Genomic DNA, 20222 nt, shown 5'->3' on the forward strand with positions numbered 1-20222 from the left:
ACGTGCTCACCTGCTCTCAAATGACCTTCTTGTTCTTGATCTGTAATAGCTCTGCTTTATTTATGAGTGATAGGACAAGGGGGAATGGTGTTAAACTGAGACAGGGGAGGTTTAGGTTGGATCTTAGGAGGAAGTTTTTCACTCAGAGAATGCTGATGTACTGGAACAGGTTGCCCAAGGAGGCTGTGGATGCCCCATCCCTGCAGGCATTCAAGGCCAGGCTGGATGTGGCTCTGGGCAGCCTGGGCTGCTGGTTGGTGACCCTGCATATAACAGAGGGTTGGAACCAGATGATCATTGTGGTCCTTTTCAACCCAGGCCATTCTATGACTCTGTGATTCCATTACTATGGCAATCTCTGAAACACAGTGCGAGTAATTAATTCAGAGTCTACAATTTCCTGCTAGTAAACAAGAGGTGGCAGCTTACTCACCAGACATCTTTCAGAAGTTGCATTTTTGATGACTGCCCAGAGCAGACATTTCAGAGCGTTCAAATTCCAGTTATTTGGCTTCATACAGCTCTCTTTTCATTACAGCATTTCAGAGTTCCCTTTATCACCACTACCAGGAGTATGAGATGCCGCTGTGGTTTCTTAACAGCATCAGTTCCACAAGGTTCAGTTCTCACATGCTGAAAAGCTTAGTTACCTAAAATTATTTACTGACTAAAATATAACTGCCCAGTTTTGATAAAGTAACAGTATTTATATCTAGATTAATATCTGTCTCTTTTTTCTCCCCTAAATGCCACTAATGCAGAACTCATAGGCAATTTTGCTCCCTCCTGCTTCAACACCTATCTGTAACAAAGAGATACCAACGCTAGTATGGAGGAGATGGTGGTCATTACTGGCTTTATTTCTGCATCACTCACAGCTTTCACAGAGCCTTCACTCACTTCTCCTTCACCCAGAGTGAAGGAGCTCGTGCATGATTATTTCCAACACCATAATCACTGCCTGTTCCCAAAGGGCACGTGAGCAGGGCCTGAAAGGCTTTTCTTAGCTCAGGAGGTAAAAATAAAAAAGGCTGTGAGCAGGAACCCTGACAGGACCTCTGACATCGGTGCCTGATGTTGTGAGCTCCCATCCATCAAGTTCAAGGCGACAGCAACACAGATAATGTTTTTGCCAGCTACAAATTACTAGCAAGCTGTAACTGAAAACACCAGGATGAATAAGGATACGTTAGAATGAAATATTTCAAACAAGAAAAATTGCATATGCATGGTTCTACCCAGAGCCAAGTTACAACCTCTGTTTTCCCTCTCTGTCAAAGCTAAAGGTTTGAGGGGAAAAAAAACACCTTCAAAATAAGCCTTAAATGGGAAGGAGAGTGCTTATCTCCTCCTCCCTTCTGCTAGCTCTCTGCCCTTCTCAAACCTGTCTCAGTGAGCAGAGCCAAGTGGCAGCACTGGAGGCTGAACTCTTCATGCTCCTCGCAGAACACGGGCTGCAGGACGAGTGCCAGCTTCCTGGCACTGCAGCCAAGAGAGACACAAACCATAAAGCCGCCTTCAGACAGCAGCTGGAATGCCACTAACACACTGACCTGCTCTAGAGGGGGAGCAATGAGTGCCAGTAACACCAACAGTCCCTTGGGCAAACCCAGAGCTCGGCTGTGCCCAGCTCTCCACTCAATGATGCCTGGTTGCAACACAAGCAGGGAAAGCTGGCGATGCTTTCTTACAATAGCTCTGATTTTCTCTCCAGGGATGCCTGTAGCAGTAGGTATCATTGGCACTTGGCAGCACAGACGTGTTCAGTCACTCCTCACAGCCCACCTGTGCATTCCACTGCATTCACCCTGAATTCCCCTTTCATCTGAGGGTCCCAGTCCTTGAGCTGTAGGAGATGATCAATAATCATCTGTCATCCACGATAGGCCAGACTTTACAGACCCTCTCTTATATCACTCTCTGCTATTTCCCCCAACTTGTACAGTATCATTTTCCTTCCCCTTGCCTAAATATTATAAAGAACCAAGCACAGTTCAAGCTGACACCTGCTGAAGTTCAAGAAGACACAGAAGCATAACAATATTTCCCATTCCACTCTCCCAATTCTCTTCATTATAATTCCTCACGCTGAGCTGGTCTTTTAAAGTAATACTGAAACACACACCTGTGCTTCTCACAGTTTACCTGGGTTCCTGGGTAGCGTGAGCCAACTTGGAGCTTGTTGTCCCGCAGCAAAACAAGAGCCCTTACACACACACTGCTCTTCATCTGCACCGATTCTCACCTGTTCCCTCACCACGCACCCCATCAGCATGGAGAAGTCCTTCTGCAACTGCCCGCATGCAACTCACTGTTACTGCTGCAAAGAGTCCAGCACCACAGTGATTTCTGGCATCAACCTTCTTCAGATTATTTAAGCCTGTCTTAAATAAAAACCATATGTGGATCACAATACAGGTGAGCTACTCATGCATTCAACCAGCTATTGTAAAATTGCTACCTTTTCTCCTAGGATGCTTCTACAAACTTTTCACCTCCTTTGATTACCACTAATAGCATCTGAAAATGACAATTAAAGAAAGGACGTTGTGAATGAAATCCATAAAGAATTGTGAATAGGAGCTATGGAAGAAGTTTGGGGAAGAGCTTTGGAAAAGATGAGGCTTATGAGAGATCTCATCACTCCCTATAACACCCTGAAAAGAGGCTGCGGCGAGGTGGGAATCAGCCTCTTCTTGCAGGTAACAGTAATAGGACAAGAGGTGATGGCTTCAAGTTGCACCAGGGCAGGTTCAGGTTGGATATTAGGAAACATTTCTTCTCAGAGAGTGGTGATCTTGGTCATTTTCTTATCTTTCTGGTATCTTTCCACCAGGCAGCGTGTTATCCAAAAAGAACTGTCTTTTTAGCCCCATTTTAACCGTCCCTTATGTGAATTCCAATACAATTTTCTTTGACCTTTAGTTAAATTCCACCTCTACCAGCCAATCGATACCTGCTGTTCCCACAGGACGTGTTTTACTCTGGGTCCCTTTCTCTTCTCATCCCAGCACACAGAAGCAGACATTGCATCCCATGAGCAACAAACGATGTCACTGCAGTGACACCGAGATGCAGGCAGCTCGTCAGCCTCCTCCATGCAGCCAAAGACTTAGAAAACCTGAATCAGGAGATGCCCACGATTGGCTCTTGATTTCTCCCATCTTTGCTGTGCAATTTAGTTCAGGGAAACTTGAAAGAACAACAATTTAAATGCCTGTTACCAAATCAATATGAAGAACGATCAAGTCGTAATTATATAGACAGTTTACCGCAGAATAGTCAATATGCAGTTATAGACATGGGCTAAAAAGGGGCTGGGGAGAAAAACGCTTAGATCTAAAATTATGAAAGGAGAGATGTGACATTCTCTTTTATTAAATCTAAACTGAAGTCGAAGCTTTTCTTGCTACAGTTGATGAGAAAGATTGCACCGGGTGAGACTTATGCGTATTACAAAAAATCCCGTTCCAATTTCAGCCCTGATATTGACTCACCGTGGCCTAAGGAAAGCTGCATATTCTTAGTAACCACCACTTCCTCGCTGTTATTGAGGAACATCAGCACTTCTGCCGCTGTGCTGCATACAGTTCTGACAACTAAATGCCCTAAGAGCTACTGCTGCGTAAAGACGGCGTCCAGCGAAGGCCTCCCTTTGTAGCTCCTGCACCCAACCCATCACACACGAGTCATCTCGCCCCCGCCTGACATTCCAACATAAAACTGAGCTTGAGGAAGGAAAACAGCTTGATTGCTGCTTTGAGGAAACAAAGGGATCGTAGCAATAAAATTATAAACAGAGCTAATAGAAGCAATCATCAGCCAAAGCTGCCAGCAAGAAGCTGTGGTTTAGCTAATCTTCTCTTACCAAACTAACCCCCGCCACCTATAAAGCAGCAATAGGGTCGCTCTCCAAAAGGTGCTGCAAAAAATAAACCTACTTTGCTCAACAACGTGTTCAAGAAGACACTTGTTGCAGTAGACTCCAAGAGTTATTTCCTGGGCTCCATTTGTCACCTGTCACAGCTCCAACCAACAGCTACAGGTCTTTAATGAGTAATTTTCCACCCTGCTTTGGAAAATAACTCAGCTTCCAGCTTCCTCCTCCCTGCAAAGGGCACATCTGGATCACACCGAGATAAATACAGCGCAGAGAGCACATAGAATAAGGAAGAAGGGACTACAAGCAAAGTGAAGGCAACAAATGGGCACTTGTGTTAGACAAGTGGTTTGGGATAGGAGGAGGTGAAGATAAGGTGGAATATGAGGAGCAATTTCTTCTCATAGAGTGGTGATGCAGTGGCACAGCTGTCCATGCAGGTGGTGGGGTCACCGTCCATGGAGGTGCTCAAGGAACGTGGGGATGTGGCACTGAGGGACGTGGGCTGTGGGCATGGGGGGGTGGGCTGGGGTTGGACTTGATCTCAGTTGTCTTTTCCAACCTGAATGATTCTGTGATTACCTGCATCACATTCCAGGAGGTTTTCAAAAGCAAACAAGCTATGCTCTGCACAGCACTGTGTTTCTAAATAGTCATAGGAAAACCACTTCATGACATCTTTCTATGGAACTGAAGATTAAACCTGCCATTTTTTTTGCATGCAATACTGCATCACCACATTACTAGAAAATGACTTTTCTTTGAAACTGTGCTGTTTGTGCTGCTGAAAGGCAGTTGGATCTCAGCTCACAACACCAATGAGGCAAGCACAGCACTGCAGAGGGAACAACAAAACGGCAGCTCAGTTTTACCAGCACATTTTCATTTGGATTGGAAAGCAATCTCTGCTAAAAGGAGGAGAAAAGGCAGCACGGGTCACACAAGAAGCGCCTGGATAGGGAGCTAGGAGATATGGTTTAGGGGTTTCCTGTAGGTATGGTGAAGGGAGGATGGTTGGACTAGATGATCTTATAGGTCCTTTCCAACCCTGTGATTCTATGATTCTAAGAGGTCCCCAGGGCATGGGACACCCATCAGGGAATGTTTCCAACCCACATCCAGGCAGCACAACCTCCTGCAGGGGGGTGGCTCCTTCTGTGATGCCCAGGAAGGTGCGATGCTGAGCACACGATGCATCTCCTCTTTGTGCCATCACCTCTGGACCAGCAGCAGGATTTAAACCAGAACCACATAATAAACAGTCCAAATTACATTCATACAGGTGATCATGCCCTGAATCGACTCCATCCCCAGTTCTCAGTCCCACCTGACAGCTCGGATCCCATCCCACCATTAACATTTTAGTGTGGGTCGACGGAGAACTTGTTCTGCTTGCCAAATTACACACGCACAGCAGCAAGGCAGCAAAAAGGAGAGAAGTATTCCCTTTGGCAGGTGTTCAGCAGTAATTTGCTGAAAATGGACAAAAAAAAAGCATACTGAAATTCATTATTTAGCCTTGACAATGTCATGACCGCTGTGGCCACTGTCCTTTCCAGCGACGTAGAAGGAATACAGGTTTACAGATAGGGCTGAATTTGGTGTAGCTCCGACGTCTGTTCCCAATAAACATGTGGGTATGGATCCATCCACCTGCAGTCCCCAGTCAATGTTCCAGCACAAACCTGAGTATTTAACACTAGATAAAAAAAAAAAATGCTGTGGAAATACTGAACAGGACAGATAACAGGAGAGGCAATCACTTTCCATAGCGACGGGAGGAGAAAGATAAACAGCTCCTCGTAGCAAGATTAGGATGCAATCTGATGGAAGGACTCTCACTCCTGCATCTTCCAAATCACACCTCTGCAGCTACAAGTGGGGTCCTGCAGTAGGAAATAAGCAACACCGAAGTAAGAGGGAACCTATTAATGCCAATCAGCTTTGGGGTGCACCTCGAACTCTGCCAGTAGGACATAAGCCATACTGAAGGCATTTAGGGGTAGATGCTATCCAAAAAGAAAGGCAGGTTTTAACAGCAAATGCTGCTCCCGCACCACGGGAGGGTTGCTTCAAAAGATGGAAACAAAGAAAATCTTCCCACCTCTCTACAACATGAGGAACCAGCCTCCCAATCTCTGGGAATAAAAGAAAATTTGGGCAGAATCTCTGTTGTAAATGATCTGGCACCAAACCAGCAGCCAGTTATCTCCTGCCTGGCACGGCAAAGGGAGGGATGTGACAGACGAGCCCTGATGGACACAGTCACAGCTATTTGTTGCTGCCTCCTGCTATCTGCTCCCTGCTCTGCCAGGAGCTGCTGCCTGCACAAGGGGAACTGCAGAGTGGGCAAAGTAACCCCCACAGCCCAATTGCCCAAATTCCAGTTACAATAGGGCTTAAACTAGCAGTCACAGCAGCCTGTGCCGGAGCTGCAAGCGCTTACCTGTCACAGGACCTACTCATTATGGTGAGTGAAAAGGTGAGAGCTGACTATCCAATTTGGGCAATTTGCAGCAGGACAATTTGCAGCTCCGTTCATCTGGCACAGGGTGAGCTCTGCCAGCTGACGGGTGGACAACTGCTTTGGAAGCAGTCACCTCAAGCAGAGGGTCAAGGTAGATAAAGGAGAACAGTGACCTCCAGAATCACTCCAGCATCAGTCGCTGGGGCTCATGAGTCAAAGCCCTCAGTCATCGTTGCTGGAGTCCCAGTTAATACTCAGAAAGCACAATTTAGATACATCAGCTTGTTATGCTGATGCATAAGTGCCTGTTGAGCCACCCAGGCTGTAGGTACTCCTCAGCCTCTGCTAACCCCAAGAGAAGGAATGAGTGCTTAAACCTCTTTCCTTCAGATTCATGGGGAACTAGAGTTTCTTATAGAGGGAAGAGAGAAATACACACACAAGGTGAGCAGCGTAGGCACAACACACTCACCTGTTACCCTACACAGCCCTACTGCACAGCTGTGCCCTAAGAGGCAACCAAGAGGAGATAAACCTTGCTAAAACTACAGCAACACTCTGCACAATCCTGAATCTTACAGAACCCCTCAAGTCCTAAGAATGGGAAATTTAAAGCAGACCTCAACTTTGACAACAGTGACCTTTTAAACACGGGTTTACTCTTTACTATTGGAAAGCAAGATTAGGAATTGCTCAGAGGCAGTCAGCCTGCGTGATCACCACTTCTTGCAGAGAAATTGCAGCTTCTATTATGATTACTGATACATGAACTGGGTGATCTTTAAGGTCCTTCCCAACCCAAACCATTCTACAATTCTAACATATGTTTCTCATAAGAAGGTACATCATCTAATCACCTGACCAAACCCATTTTTCCCACAGGTTCTCCTGACCTGCTTAAGCTTCCAGATGGCTTTTAGGATGCACCATGAGCACCACATACCCAACCAACCACAGAACCATAGAATCACTGAAGCTGGAAAACACCTCTAAGATGACCCAGCCCACCCTCCATCAAGCCCACATCCCTCAGTGCCACATCTCCATGGTATCTGAACACCTCCAGGGATGGTGACTCCAACACAACTCTGAGCAACCAAGTGCTGTTGCAACCACCAATGTCTGAGGGCGTTTTTTCCCCCTCAGATAGGCTAAAAGGTCTTAAAACTGGAGATGCAACCCAGCCCCATAGAGCAGTTACTTAAAACCTGTGTCCTCTCTTTCAGAGAAGGCCCTCAATCCATCTGGTTGTGTGGCTGTTGGAATGCCTACAGGATATCCCCAGGGACACAATGAAAGCATTTGTGACAGAGGGAAGCACTGCTGCTTGCTCCCCGGTCCAGCTGGGGGTGCAAATACAAATCATGGAACCAGTAAGATCCATTGGGTCTTTTCCAAGAGACAAAAGCAACACATGACGAGCCTGAGCAGAGGCACTTACAGTGTTGGCCAACACCAGGAGCTGCAGCTGCTCCACAAAGAACCCAACACAGGCAGCTGTGCTCTGTTCTGGGTGTCAGTGGCTGATGCACATGGAAAATGAGCCTTGGTTAATGAACCTGTTGTGGAAATAGTTCTTAAGCCTGCTGTATGCCCAAATTACCAGGTATACAAGATGCTTACGTCGCAGAGAGGCTCCAGGTGATTTATTCCTTTCTTACCTTGCTTCTAGGAACATGACTTACAAGGAGATGGAACACCAGTAAATAACAGGACACTGTTAAAACCAGCATTTGACAAATACCTCCTGAGCATTTTAAATACACTGGGAGAAGCCAGACTTTAAGCTGCAGTGCAAGGAGCTGCATGGGAGCGCAGTCCAGACGGACCTTTCTGAGTCCTCCTGCAGCCCCAGTCACTCATTAAAAGTCAGATCCTGGCTCAGAGTAGAGGTGCTCAGCCCCCAGGGTTAAGTGGTGAGTCACAGTTTCAGTTAAATATGCCCAGCACCTCTAATGACTCACGGGTCAGGTGAGAGGAGCAAAATGCTCGGGAGAAGTTATTTTCATTTACATGTGGATTTTACACCTTCATGGTTCATGTTTTCATTGTCCTCACCAAAGAGCAAGGGCAGATATAGTCTCTCCTCATCCCATGGCCTGAAGCAAACTGCAGCACCTTGAGCAAACAGTTCTGCCTGAACAGTCTAGAAAGTGTCCATTGCCTCAATGGGAAGGTACTGCAGAAATATCAGCAACGCTTCCTCAAGGAATTTGATTCCTTCCTCCACTTGCAACAGACCCTGTCTGAAAGCCTCACAGATTCTCTGTTTATCTTTCAGGAATTAGAGTTTTGGTTGACCAGTTCTTGTACGTAAGATCACTTCTATGCTCACTTCAGGTCAACTTAGGAACAAAAAAAAAAGGATTTTTCTACTGCTTCATGAATACAGATGGGAAAGGAGCTCTTCTCATCTCCCACGTTAGTTGCTCCAGTCTACCCATAAACAGTTCAAAGCAGCAATCCAGCTTTGAGCCACCCCACGAAGGTTCTGATTTCTGCACTCGAGAGTTTGAGGTTTATTTATTCCACAGCAGCTGGCTGCAGCCTCACTGCCCTGAGACGGCTCATTCCCTATGTGCACTGCTGGCTTTCCAGCTGTGGAGCTCACCACATGGCCTGATTGACTGTAAGACTCCAGATCTGCAAGCAAGCCAGGAGCCAGCTGAGATCGTCAGCAGGAGTCCAAGGGCCGACAATCTGAGGACTTATTTCTTCAGTCAGACGTGCAGTGCTGGCTTTGTGAGGAACAGAAGATACCTCCAGGCAGGCTGCGGTCACAGCGCTGAAACCACATGGGGTCACATCCCTTTTATCTGATTACCTGGGACTGCGTGCTGCAGCAGGGCAGCGAAGACAAAGTATTCTACAAAGCAAAACTCAAAATGACGTCAAGGGGATGAGTGCTTTGATGCTGCACAATGCAGTAAAGGTCAGCTTACTACGGTCATTGGAAAAACAGCATTTGATGTGGAACCAGACCACGAGTTTAGGACAAAGTGAAGAAATGAGTGGACTGAAGGGGAAAACAGCTCGCAGCTAAAGGCAATGAAGCCTTTATAGGTAGATGATGGTTTGATCAAAGGTCATGCTTCAAAATGCTTCTAAAAGAACCAACCTGGCTGAAGGTCTTTTTCCCATGCAGGAAATCACTGAACAAAAGCTGAAGATAACTGTTTTGAAGAATCATAGAATCATAGAATTACTCAGGTTGGAAAAGACCTTGAAGATCATGAAGTCCAACCGCAGCCTAATCAGTACTCTAACTCTAAAAACCCTCCACTAAATCATATCCCTGAGCACCACATCCAAACGGCTCCTAAACACATCCAGGGATGGTGATCCAACCACCTCCCTGGGGAGAAAAACTTCCAAGGTTGCCATACGCCCATTCAAAAGAAGGGGTGAGAGACCAGATCCCAGGTTACAGGCAAATAAAGCAACAAAAATTATCACCAATACAGCTTCTATTAATGGCAGCTGCAAGGGAGAAGGGCTAAACCTTCAAGTACAAAGAGAAACATGCAAAGCTGCATTTATTTCTCCCAAGTGTCATTGACCGTCAGAAAACAGCAGCGCAGTGCCACAGTACAACAGCTGTATGTAAGAAGCTTAAAAAGGTCTGATTCATCCCAAACATGACTTTCATGCCTCTAGAATACTTATGAAATGCAACTTGAGTAACTCCCACATACTTCCATTTACTGAGCATTTAACATGAATCTTATGTTTAAAAAAATAATATAGAGAGAGCTTTATTTATCTGCTGGAAAATAAGAAAACCCACATTGTTAGCGCAGGCTTTCTCACATTGCTCACTCTGTGTGCTTGCAAGGCAGTACACTGACTTCAGAGTGGCTTCATTTTCATATGCACCTACAATTACTTGGTGACACAGCCTGTGTCATAATTAGTTTCCTCACTCATCTGCAGAGCAAAGGACAGACTACACCAAAAGCAATTTCACCTCCAGTAAAACTAGCAAGGCACCTGCAGCAGAAAGCACTGGGTAACTATGTCCTGAGCCACCTGATGCACACAAAGGCACGGCACCAAACTGAACAGCCAGCCTGCAAACTCCTCCTTTTGCCCATAATGAGCTGCTCACAATTAGAGCAAAAGAACGCGGTTTGTTTCCCAACCTGTTAGTGATCTGTTGGCCTCGATGGTTTTTCTTGCAAAGAGCAGCACAGCACTTTTTGTCTGGTTGTTGAATGAGAAAATTGTAACAACAGAGGAAAAAATAGAGGAAGTTTTTCCACCCAGAGGGTGGTGACGCACTGGCACAGGTTGCCCAAGGAGGCTGTGGATGCCCCATCCCTGCAGGCATTCAAGGCCAGGCTGGATGTGGCTCTGGGCAGCCTGGGCTGCTGGTTGGTGACACTGCACACAGCAGGGGGTTGGAACTGGATGGTCATTGTGGTCCTTTTCAACCCAGGCCATTCTATGGTGATGAAAAAAATAGAAGAGCAGAAGTGTTTGCTGCCCTCCAGAGGAAAACTAAATGAAATTACAGCTTTGAAATATGAAGGTAGACATGAGGCCAGACAAGGGCTAGTCCTAACCAGTTTTAAAACCGATTGCTTCAGAAGCTGACAGTGGTATCAAGGAAAAAGCAATGCATTGAGATATGACATCAAGGCAGTGAACAAACTCAGACTGTCAGCAGGGACAACCACCTAATTTTAACAGCTCCAAAATGTCACATCCTTCTCATTTTAATTCTCAGTTCTACCCTGCAAAACACAGTGAAAGTTGTGCATTTGACAAACCAAGGCACGCGTCCGCAAAACAGCCTCTGATTTTCACTTCATCTACTGTAAAATGAGAAGAACATCTCCCTGTCACTCAGTCACTGCAAGGGTAACTGCGTTGGAGAGTGCGAGGGGCGCAGAGCTCCAGAGCAGTGACGCTCTCGGGGCTGAGTCATCCCTTACGGGAGCTGACGTCTGGCCTCCCTCCAAGCCGGGATCAGTTCCCCTTCCCAGCGAAAGGCAATAAATCCCATGGCAATGTGATTCGTCACAACTCCAAATCAAGGTGATGAGGCATAAAAGGCTGAAGTCCAGATGGAATGCCAGAAAATTAGAAAAAAGCTTAGCACTTCCTACCTGAGAAAACAGATAAACCATAGCGCTACGCAGTACGCACAGCAATGCTGGAAGCTGAGCTATAAATATCCTGTGCCTACATATATATTGGGATACATCTTGCCTGTCAAAAAATGAGGCCCAAATATTTGTATTCGGTATCCTCTGTTCTTACAGCAGCTCTAAAATACTTTTCAATAATTACATTCACCAAAACTAAGGTCCTTACTTGACAGCCTCTGCTACGTTATTGGAGGTGTGACCCGACAGCGCATCGTGAAGGTTCCGGATGAAGTAATCCCTGTAGTCTTCAGGCAAGGCCATGAAAGTTCCACCCATCACAATGAACTCCACTTTATCCACGCTGTGACCCAACTGCTTCAGCTGGAAAAGAACCAGTGAGAAATGACCGGTTAATCAGCTGAACAACTGTCCTATCCCCTACCAATGACAAACCATTCATACTTTTGTTAAGGCTGCTTAGAATCCTTCAAGAAACCTGGGGATTAATTCTTCTTACAGGCTCTGTGCCCATGCAACAGACTTTCTTGACAAAGCAGAGTAATTTGAGCACAGCAGCTTGCCAGTATAGTTACAAGTGTTCCAATTCGAAGCTTAGATATGGCTGTAGGAAGTTTCCTCACCTCTGTTTCACTCCACGTAGAATTGGCCTTGAAAGCTTGTGGGGGAAAAAGGAAACTACTCTGAATCCACAGCAAATCTTCCAATGATTTGGAGGTAAAGAGCAAATCAGGAAAAAAATGGGACGGGGCTGAGAATCACAGGACTGAAAATCAGATCTTTTCATCCTCCAATGAAGATAAAAGTAAAAAATCATCTTGGGAGGCACATTCAGAAATATATTCCATATGTAAGTAATGAGCAAGAACGAGCAAGTGGGATAAAAACTCTAAATTATGGTTATAATAGGGTCTGCCATCTGTAATCAAGTGCTGTTCAGAAAAGATGACACCTCAGAAGAGGCTCAGAATTTGAGTTATCCAGTGGAAACAACAGTTAGACAATTAAAAGGTTTGACAATAATTCCTCAGCGGGGATCAACCATAGAATCACTTGAGTTGGAAGGAACCTTCAGGGGTCATCTGGCCCAACACTCCTGCTATGACCAGGGACACCTGTAGCTCCATCACAGTTACAGATCTATGGAAGAGTTGAGGTTGAAAGGGACCCGTGAAGGTCACGTAGCCCAACCTCTCTGCTCAAAGCAGCAATTTGTTCAGCTCTGTGGTCAGACAGGCATCAAGGATCTCCAAAGACAGAGACTGCACAGCCTCTCTGGGTCCCTATGTCAGTGCTCCACCACACAGCACACAAGCACTTCCTGCTCAATGGGAGCCTTGTGGCCTTCTCCTGGGAGCCCAAAATTGGACACAGCCCTGCAAACATGACTTCAGCAGTGCTGGGGTGAGGGGAAGGAGTGTTGGCAGCACTTCCAATGCAGCCCAGGAGGCTGCTGGCCTTCACTTTCAGCTTGGTGTCCACCATGACCTTTTCTACCAAGCTCCTTCTCAGCTGGGTGCCCTCCTTCTCAGCAGTGTGGGGCCTTGCTGCTCTCTCTCTGGCATATTTCCTCCTGATATCCAATCTAAATCTCCCCAACCTATATTGAAGCTGGGGTATACTGCTAGCAATTGGCTTCCAGTTGGAAGAAGCGCTGCTCATCACAACCCATCCCACCCACCATTTGGGGCAATTCAAAGCATTATCATCGTTTTCATTCCAACCACAACACGCTCCCCTTTCACTGTGAAAATGTACCTGTTCCACTCTATGCCTTGTCTGGAGATAGGGGTCATACCGAGCCCGAATGGCCCTCATGGATGTAGGCTACAAAAACACAAAGAGAATTAAAAATAATAATAAAATGGTTAATGGAATTAAAGGCTGTTAAAGAAAAGAACAGACAATTGAGTGGATACTACTGAGTGGATACTTTACTGTTCATTTCAATTTCTCCTTACTCGCCCAACAGTTGCCCAACGAGAGTCCTCTAGAGCTCAGTTAAACACTCCTTATGCTAAACACAGTCCTTCATTTGAAGCCTCTTAACTTCCTACATGACTAGCTGATGGAAGCCTATTAGCAATCCTCAAAGAGAAGGTTCTAAAGAATCCTGCACATCATGCACTGGTTTGTTACTTCATACCAGTTATATTAACAGCACTAAAGAATAAGGGCTCATTTAATCCTGCACAACTCCCACATGCTGATGGTACTAAAGAAATGACTAAAACATATCCCCAACAACTGGAGTTATAAAGCAGTTACATATATACAGGATTGTTCTGCTTTGTGCTAATGTTTAAGAAATGAATTTCAAGTCATTGAAAAACAAACAACCACTGGAAAAATAGAAATAAAACCATAGCAAAAGGATGCTGCATCACCAGTTACCAAATTAATCTCAACTGCATTTTACAACTTCGTATCTGTGTAATGGCTATGAGCCTTTTGTGTAGTCAGAATAACTTAGTCACAATGACATCTGCTGCTGTTACACTTTCAGCAGATAAAAGGAGAGAGCTATTTTGGTTTAGCTCAGTACATGCATTAGTGAGGTATCTCACTGCAGACACACTCTCAGATCAGGATATTCTAAGGCCACAGGTGGAATTCAAGATGCACTACCTCAATAAGTGGCTTCCTTCCAGAGATTGACTTTGCTTAGACCATGGGGAGCTGCAGGTTTGGCAGGTCTAGTAACGCAGGATGCTCAGGTCATTGTCCAGCTCATGTCTGAGTACCATTAAGGACTGAGATGCCAAAACCTCCTGGATACCTACTGCAGTATTTGATGACCCTCAAGTTAAAATATTCTTATGTTAAGTCACAATTTTCCACGTTCCCAGACACGCTCGTTGCCTCTCATCCTTCCAGTGGGCAGCTCCAACAAGGGATACGCTTCTGCCTTTTCTGTACCCTTCCCTCAGACCTTCCCAAAGCCGCAGGCAAACATCTACGTTTCTGCTGGACTGTTTAGTTAGGAAAAATCTGACACAGACTGATAACTCTTGTTGAAACGAATATGAGCTGTGGTTCTACAAGCTGCACTCAGCAGTGCCCCAGGGGAGTCAGTAATGTCACCTTCCACTGCTCTTACTCACTTATCACCTGCCACAGCTGGAAATTCAAGTTAACAGCTGTTCTCACACCAGCAGGTCCCACACAGCTGCAGTTGCCCTGTTCAGAGTCACAGGCTGCTCTACAGCACAGAACACACAGAACAGTATCAACAGAAGTGAGGCCAGGGAAAAAATAACTGCTGCAATAACTAAGAAGCTCCAGTCTTGTAGCTTAGCTGCTTCACATCTCCGCATTTACAAAGTCTGGTTTTGTTTCTTATTCTTGCAACATGGGTGAATTTGTAGAAGTAATGAGCAGCCTAAGCCAAGCTTACAGAGAGGGCAGGCGCAGCACTGTGGCAGACAGAAGTAATACCTCATATCCGGTGTAAGACTGCGTTGAATATTCAAAATCGGAATCAGGGCCACCTGGGCAGTATCTGCAAATATTAAAAGACAAAAAAACACCAGGCATCAAACTCATGCAGTTATAACAACTGTTACCTGTCTGAAGCACTATATATAATATAGAAGGGTGCATGAAAAGCAGGCACCGCTCTGACAATCCCAGCTCTCATTAGAAAGGTAGAGGAACATGAATGAGAATGAGGAGACAAAACCAATCCAGATCTGTCAGATGACTACAGCTACAAAACAAAGCTGGTAAAACTTACCAGAAGCAAAATGTACCGTGGGCGCAGTGCTGGAACATGGAATGATTTTAGGGAGCTGCACTGCAGTTTTGGACAAATTGTTACAGATTGTTATAAAATAGCGGTTTTCCAATCAGAAACAACTTGTCCAGGGAGGTGGTGGTACCCAGTCCCTGCAGACACCCAGGATCAGGTTGGACAGGGCTCTGAGCACTGATGGAGACGTGGGTGCCCCTGCTCACTGCAGGGAGTGGGACAGGCGGCCTTTAAAGGTCCCTTCCAACTCAAACAATTCTATGATAGCTATTAAATTACAACTGCTGTCTCCACAGGTTGGTCTGAAACTCTTTGGCAGAGCAAGAAGGACTTAGAGCAATCACAGCATGACTGCTAATAATGAGAGGACTGGTAAATGGCAGACAGTAATTAAAAGGAAAATAAATTCATTCTGAAATATCACCAGCTTTTTTTTGAGAGCTATGGGATTAATGGCCCATCTGCAGTTACTGTGCATTCAAATACAACCTGAGGCAGGAAGGCTGTCAGTGCATGTACTGAACACAGCCAACAGACAGGTAACAGAGCTGCCAAAATGCCATCTCCATCAAACCAGAAATATGTAATTCATAACATAATGGATTCATTTCCTTACTGCCCGCCCTGCAAACTCAACCCAAATCATCTGTCACTATTATAAAATTAATGACCAAGTTACCACGGCCCAATTAATTTGCTGGCAAAATTTGGGCAGCTCAAGAAATTTCACGAACGTCATTACCTGCAACATCTCAACCACAACAGTTGCTCACGTGAAAAAAGAAATGGAGCCAGCTCGCTCTGTTAGGCAGCTGGTAGTGAGATGCACTGACGTCTCAGAAGTCACAAGCGGAAGAGAAAAGCAATGTTTTCAAACAGATGAATTGATTTGCCCAGGAAGAAAAAAACCCCATAAAAAACAGATGAGACTTCAGCAACACAGACTTGTAGGTCAAAAAACAGAGGCAACATATTTCAAGGTAAATTAAGCTCAGGTTCCTCAACTCAAATCAAACTCTGAAACTATTCCCTCAGTACCACAAGCTCTTGGCAGATACGGGTCTTCCATCTGTGCTCTCATTTTGTTCCAGAGCCAAGTAATGCCGGCCCTGAGCAAGGCTTTTGGTAGACAACACCTGCACCTCCTCAGGTGGGTTTCAGTTCAGCAGTTCTCAAACTTTTTACATTATTCCCTGTTTCTTTTTTGTTGAGACTCCTCCTGTCTTGCTACACACCCACAGACCTTCGCAGCATTATAACTGATATTGGATCGTCCATATATTCTTCTGATTCTTACATTCACAAAGGTGTGTATTTACTAAGTAGGATTTGGCCAACAAAAGGTTTTCTGCTTAGAGAAAAACAGTAAACAGGTTAACCTGCAGTGTGACACCCAGGTGTCAGCGATCTGCAACTGTGCACTTGTGTAGAAAGGAAGCCTGTCCCTACAACTACTGCTGCAATCTATATCACCTCATATAAAACAATTGAGAAACGGTCCCCTCTTAGGTCACCCAAGTCAGTCATACTTACACACATATGTTGCCAGTGAAGTTAATGTGTGGGCACCTGTGTGGTTTGCACATCACAGCCACGACAGCGATCTGTAATGAGCAGAGAGAAATGACAGTGATTGCTTCTGAAGCTACAAGAATGAAGTGCATGATGATGGCTACGTAAACACGTGCATCTGCGAGATGCTATTTAAAGATGTTCTCTGCTCAGTCTGCCACCTAAAATATCCGCGCATTAACTCTTGAGAAAAAGAAGATTACAGATGTATCAAGAAATAGGAATCCTGTTATTAAGGACTTTCAGCGGTTCAGAATAAGCTGGTAGTGTATTTCGAAGACCCAGGTGTCCTGTGAAATGCGATTAACAGCCCTACTGAAAAGACATCCCAGTATACAGACAGGTATTGAGCAGGACCTCCTAACACACATCTAACACGGCAAGGGTGAGAGTTTGCCAATAACACCACCTGCAAGATGAAAATGGGGGAGATGACAAGAAAGAAAAAGCCAAAAGAAGGACAATAAAAATAGCTTCCTTCTTCCACCTCACTGAGATGAGCCTTTTTTGCGGGCTGATCTCACACAGCTTTTCACCCATCAAATGGAAGCGTAACATAAGAAGCCACCTTCCCTTTGTACAGGAGCAAGGGGCATAAGAGAGACACAATAAAGGTTTGTAGCATCTTCTCAATGGGGGCAACCCACCTTGGATACCAAATTTTCAGAAACCCTGGTTAGAATCATAGAATCACAAGGTTGGAAAGGACCTACAAGATCATCCAGTCCAACCAGCCTCCCTTTACCATCGCTGCCACAAGCCACTAAACCATATCTTGTAGCTCCTCATCCAGACGGTTAAGAGCTCAGTGAAATACTCTATAACTACGAATAAGAACGAAGAAACCACACAGAAGAAATTCTTAATGAAATGCAGATATTTGATTTATAAAAACGCAACACTTCTGGGATTTTGGTTTCTGGTGGTTTCATTGTTTTTGCCCTCTTAGCTTCAGCTTAGGTACATTATATGTACAGTCAGAAAACTTACAAGCATGCAGCTGAATACCAGCTGCACCTCTATTACTGCTTTCAGTTTAAAGGACCTCTTACAGAAGTGCATTAACCCCAGCATTTCACCTTTGTGCACTGAGAGGGCCTAACAACTAAGCCACAGTGTTTCTACAGCAACTAAAAAGCCAGATAAACTGCTCTGAAGCAAAAATCTTCCCTCTTCTCTCTCTTCTCCCAGATCATAGAATTACCCAGGTTGGAAAAGACCTTGAAGAGCATCAAGTCCAACCTCAGCCTAACCTAAATGCTTTGAAAGCAATAGCCCGGTGAGCACGTCACCAAAAGACAAGCTGGAAGCTGGCACTGCAGCCAGCACATGTTCGTTAAAGCTTCTGTGCATTATTCATATCTTTGAAAGCAATTAAATCTACCACAATTGAGAGCAGAGAAGGTCGGTGGTGGATAGATGGAGGGGATGGCTCCGTGCTTACCCCACTAGCCGTCCTTATGGGCTTGGCCTTCAGCTTTGGCACCAGCGCCTTGCGGTGCTGTGGTGGGACGGCAGCGATGATGTCAACCAACCGTGGCTGTGCTGAGAGTCCATACTTTGCCGAGGTCTTGGTTTTCAGCCTAAAAAGCAGAAACGTCTCACATTAATGACGCCATTCAGAGTTATGTACCTCCATTCCACAGCATCACTGTTCTGTTTGTTGGAGATTGAAGTGGGCTCACAGAATCACAGAATGACCCAGGTTGGAAGGGACCTCAAGGATCATGTAGTTCCAACTCCACTGCCTAGCAGGGCCACCACACATACACATTTACTAGATCAGGTTGCCCAGGAGACCCCATAGATCCCCATAGAGACCCCATAGATCCCCATAGAGACCCCATAGACCCCCATAGAGACCCCATAGACCCCATAGATCTCCATAGAGACCCCATAGATCAGGTTGCCCATGGCCCCGTCCAACCTGGCCTTGAACACCTCCAAGGACGGGGCATCCACAACCTCCCTGGGCAGCCTGTTCCAGGGCCTAACCACTCTCCTAGTGAAGAACTTCTCCCTAACATCCAACCTAAATCTTCCCTCTTTTAACTTAAAACCATTTCCCCGTGTCCTGCTATTGTCAGCCCTTTCCAAGAGTTTACTCCCCTCCTGGGTGTAAGTTCCAAAGCTGAGCGTAATTCCTTGCAGCTGCTGTGCTGGGTATTTAAGATACAGCAAATAAACCCCAAAGGAAGTTGTTATAGGAATATTGGGACAACATTGGGTTATTTCACATATCTTAGTATCCTACACCTCAAATAAGCAACTCGAACGATTCCACCATAATAAAACACTGCACAAAACAACACTGGGCATAAATGGCCGCACAATAAACACCCAACACTCGTGAACCAGCCCTTCATTGTCATTATAGCGACTCACTTGTTCAGATTTACATCCTTTCCCTGCTCCTGAGCCTCGATTAACTGCTTGATGATGTCGGCGATGGTCATCACCATCAGCTCAGCGTGGCTGAGATCTAAAACGAAAACAAAACAACCAACCATGTGTATATCCACATACATAGAGCCCAAACCAAACCACATCCCCCCCCCCCCATTACCTTTCCTCTTCTGCCCCATCCCTTCTCCTCCTCTCCCTCAGTGCACACACCGCTACCGTAAAGCGACGCCGCCCGTCGTAAAAGCGTCGCACTGCCGGAAAGACATCGAGGCAGAGGGAGGACGCTGTAAGTCCTCCAGCCGCCAGGGGGCGCTGCAGGACCCGGCAGCGAAATGGGGGCGTCCATTGGTTTCTAATTGGGGTTTCCTGATTTGTTTGTGCTTCGCTGTGATTTTGCGGCGTTTCATTGACTTTTACCGCTTTTTGTTAATATTTCACAAGGCTTTCTCGGCGTTTTATTGAGGTTTTTTGTGACTTAAGGCGGTTTTCTTGATATTTTAGTGGGTTTCGTAGACTTTTGCTGGTCATCGCTGTTACTTCTGGCTCCAATAGCCCCCATACACCCGGACCCCCCTCACACCATTGAGCCGAGCCCGGGTTCCCCCCTGCCCTTCTCCCCTCCAGCGCTAGATGGCAGCAGAGCATTGACATCATAAGCTAAAATGCCTCCGACCTCCTGATAGAAAGCTCCGAATCTGAAAGAGCCGTGAGGAGGAGCTGCCCCAATGGGGAGAGACCTTAAAGGTCATAGAGAGTCATAGAACTTGTTTTGTTTGAGTTTGAGTTGTAAGGGACCCTTAGAGGCCATCTGGTCCCACTCCCTGCACTGAACAGGGACACCCACAGCTCCATCAGTGCTCAGAGCCCATCCAGCCTGACCTTGGGCAATGCCAGGGATGGGGCACTCCCAACTTCATCCAGTCCCAATGCATCAGCACTGGTTACAGAGCATCTATCCGGTCATGCATTGCCTGCCATCATCTTCCCAAATCTATTGCAGCAGCTTCTGTGCAGCAAAGGACACGGGGAAATGGT

The 20222-nt window shown here is 45.8% G+C and overlaps 1 protein-coding gene across 2 annotated transcripts in view; it reads right to left on the minus strand.

Moving 5' to 3' along the window:
• The window catches only part of ELP3 (elongator acetyltransferase complex subunit 3), a 78985-nt gene extending 59574 nt beyond the window's left edge, over positions 1-19411 (minus strand). For both annotated transcript variants that reach the window (XM_085542279.1, XM_015859793.3), the window contains exons 1-7: positions 19348-19411; positions 19167-19263; positions 18226-18364; positions 16743-16813; positions 14897-14960; positions 13217-13285; positions 11667-11821 (exon numbers count right to left, since the gene is read on the minus strand). In XM_085542279.1, the coding sequence (XP_085398405.1) occupies positions 11667-11821; positions 13217-13285; positions 14897-14960; positions 16743-16813; positions 18226-18364; positions 19167-19263; positions 19348-19366 (614 nt within the window). In that variant the 5' untranslated portion in view covers positions 19367-19411. The remainder of the gene's footprint in view (positions 1-11666; positions 11822-13216; positions 13286-14896; positions 14961-16742; positions 16814-18225; positions 18365-19166; positions 19264-19347) is intronic.
• Positions 19412-20222: the final 811 nt, after the last annotated feature.

The sequence above is a fragment of the Coturnix japonica genome, chromosome 3 (assembly GCF_054131305.1).
Source record: "Coturnix japonica strain WE chromosome 3, WE-NBRP24, whole genome shotgun sequence".
Lineage (NCBI taxonomy): Eukaryota > Metazoa > Chordata > Aves > Galliformes > Phasianidae > Coturnix > Coturnix japonica.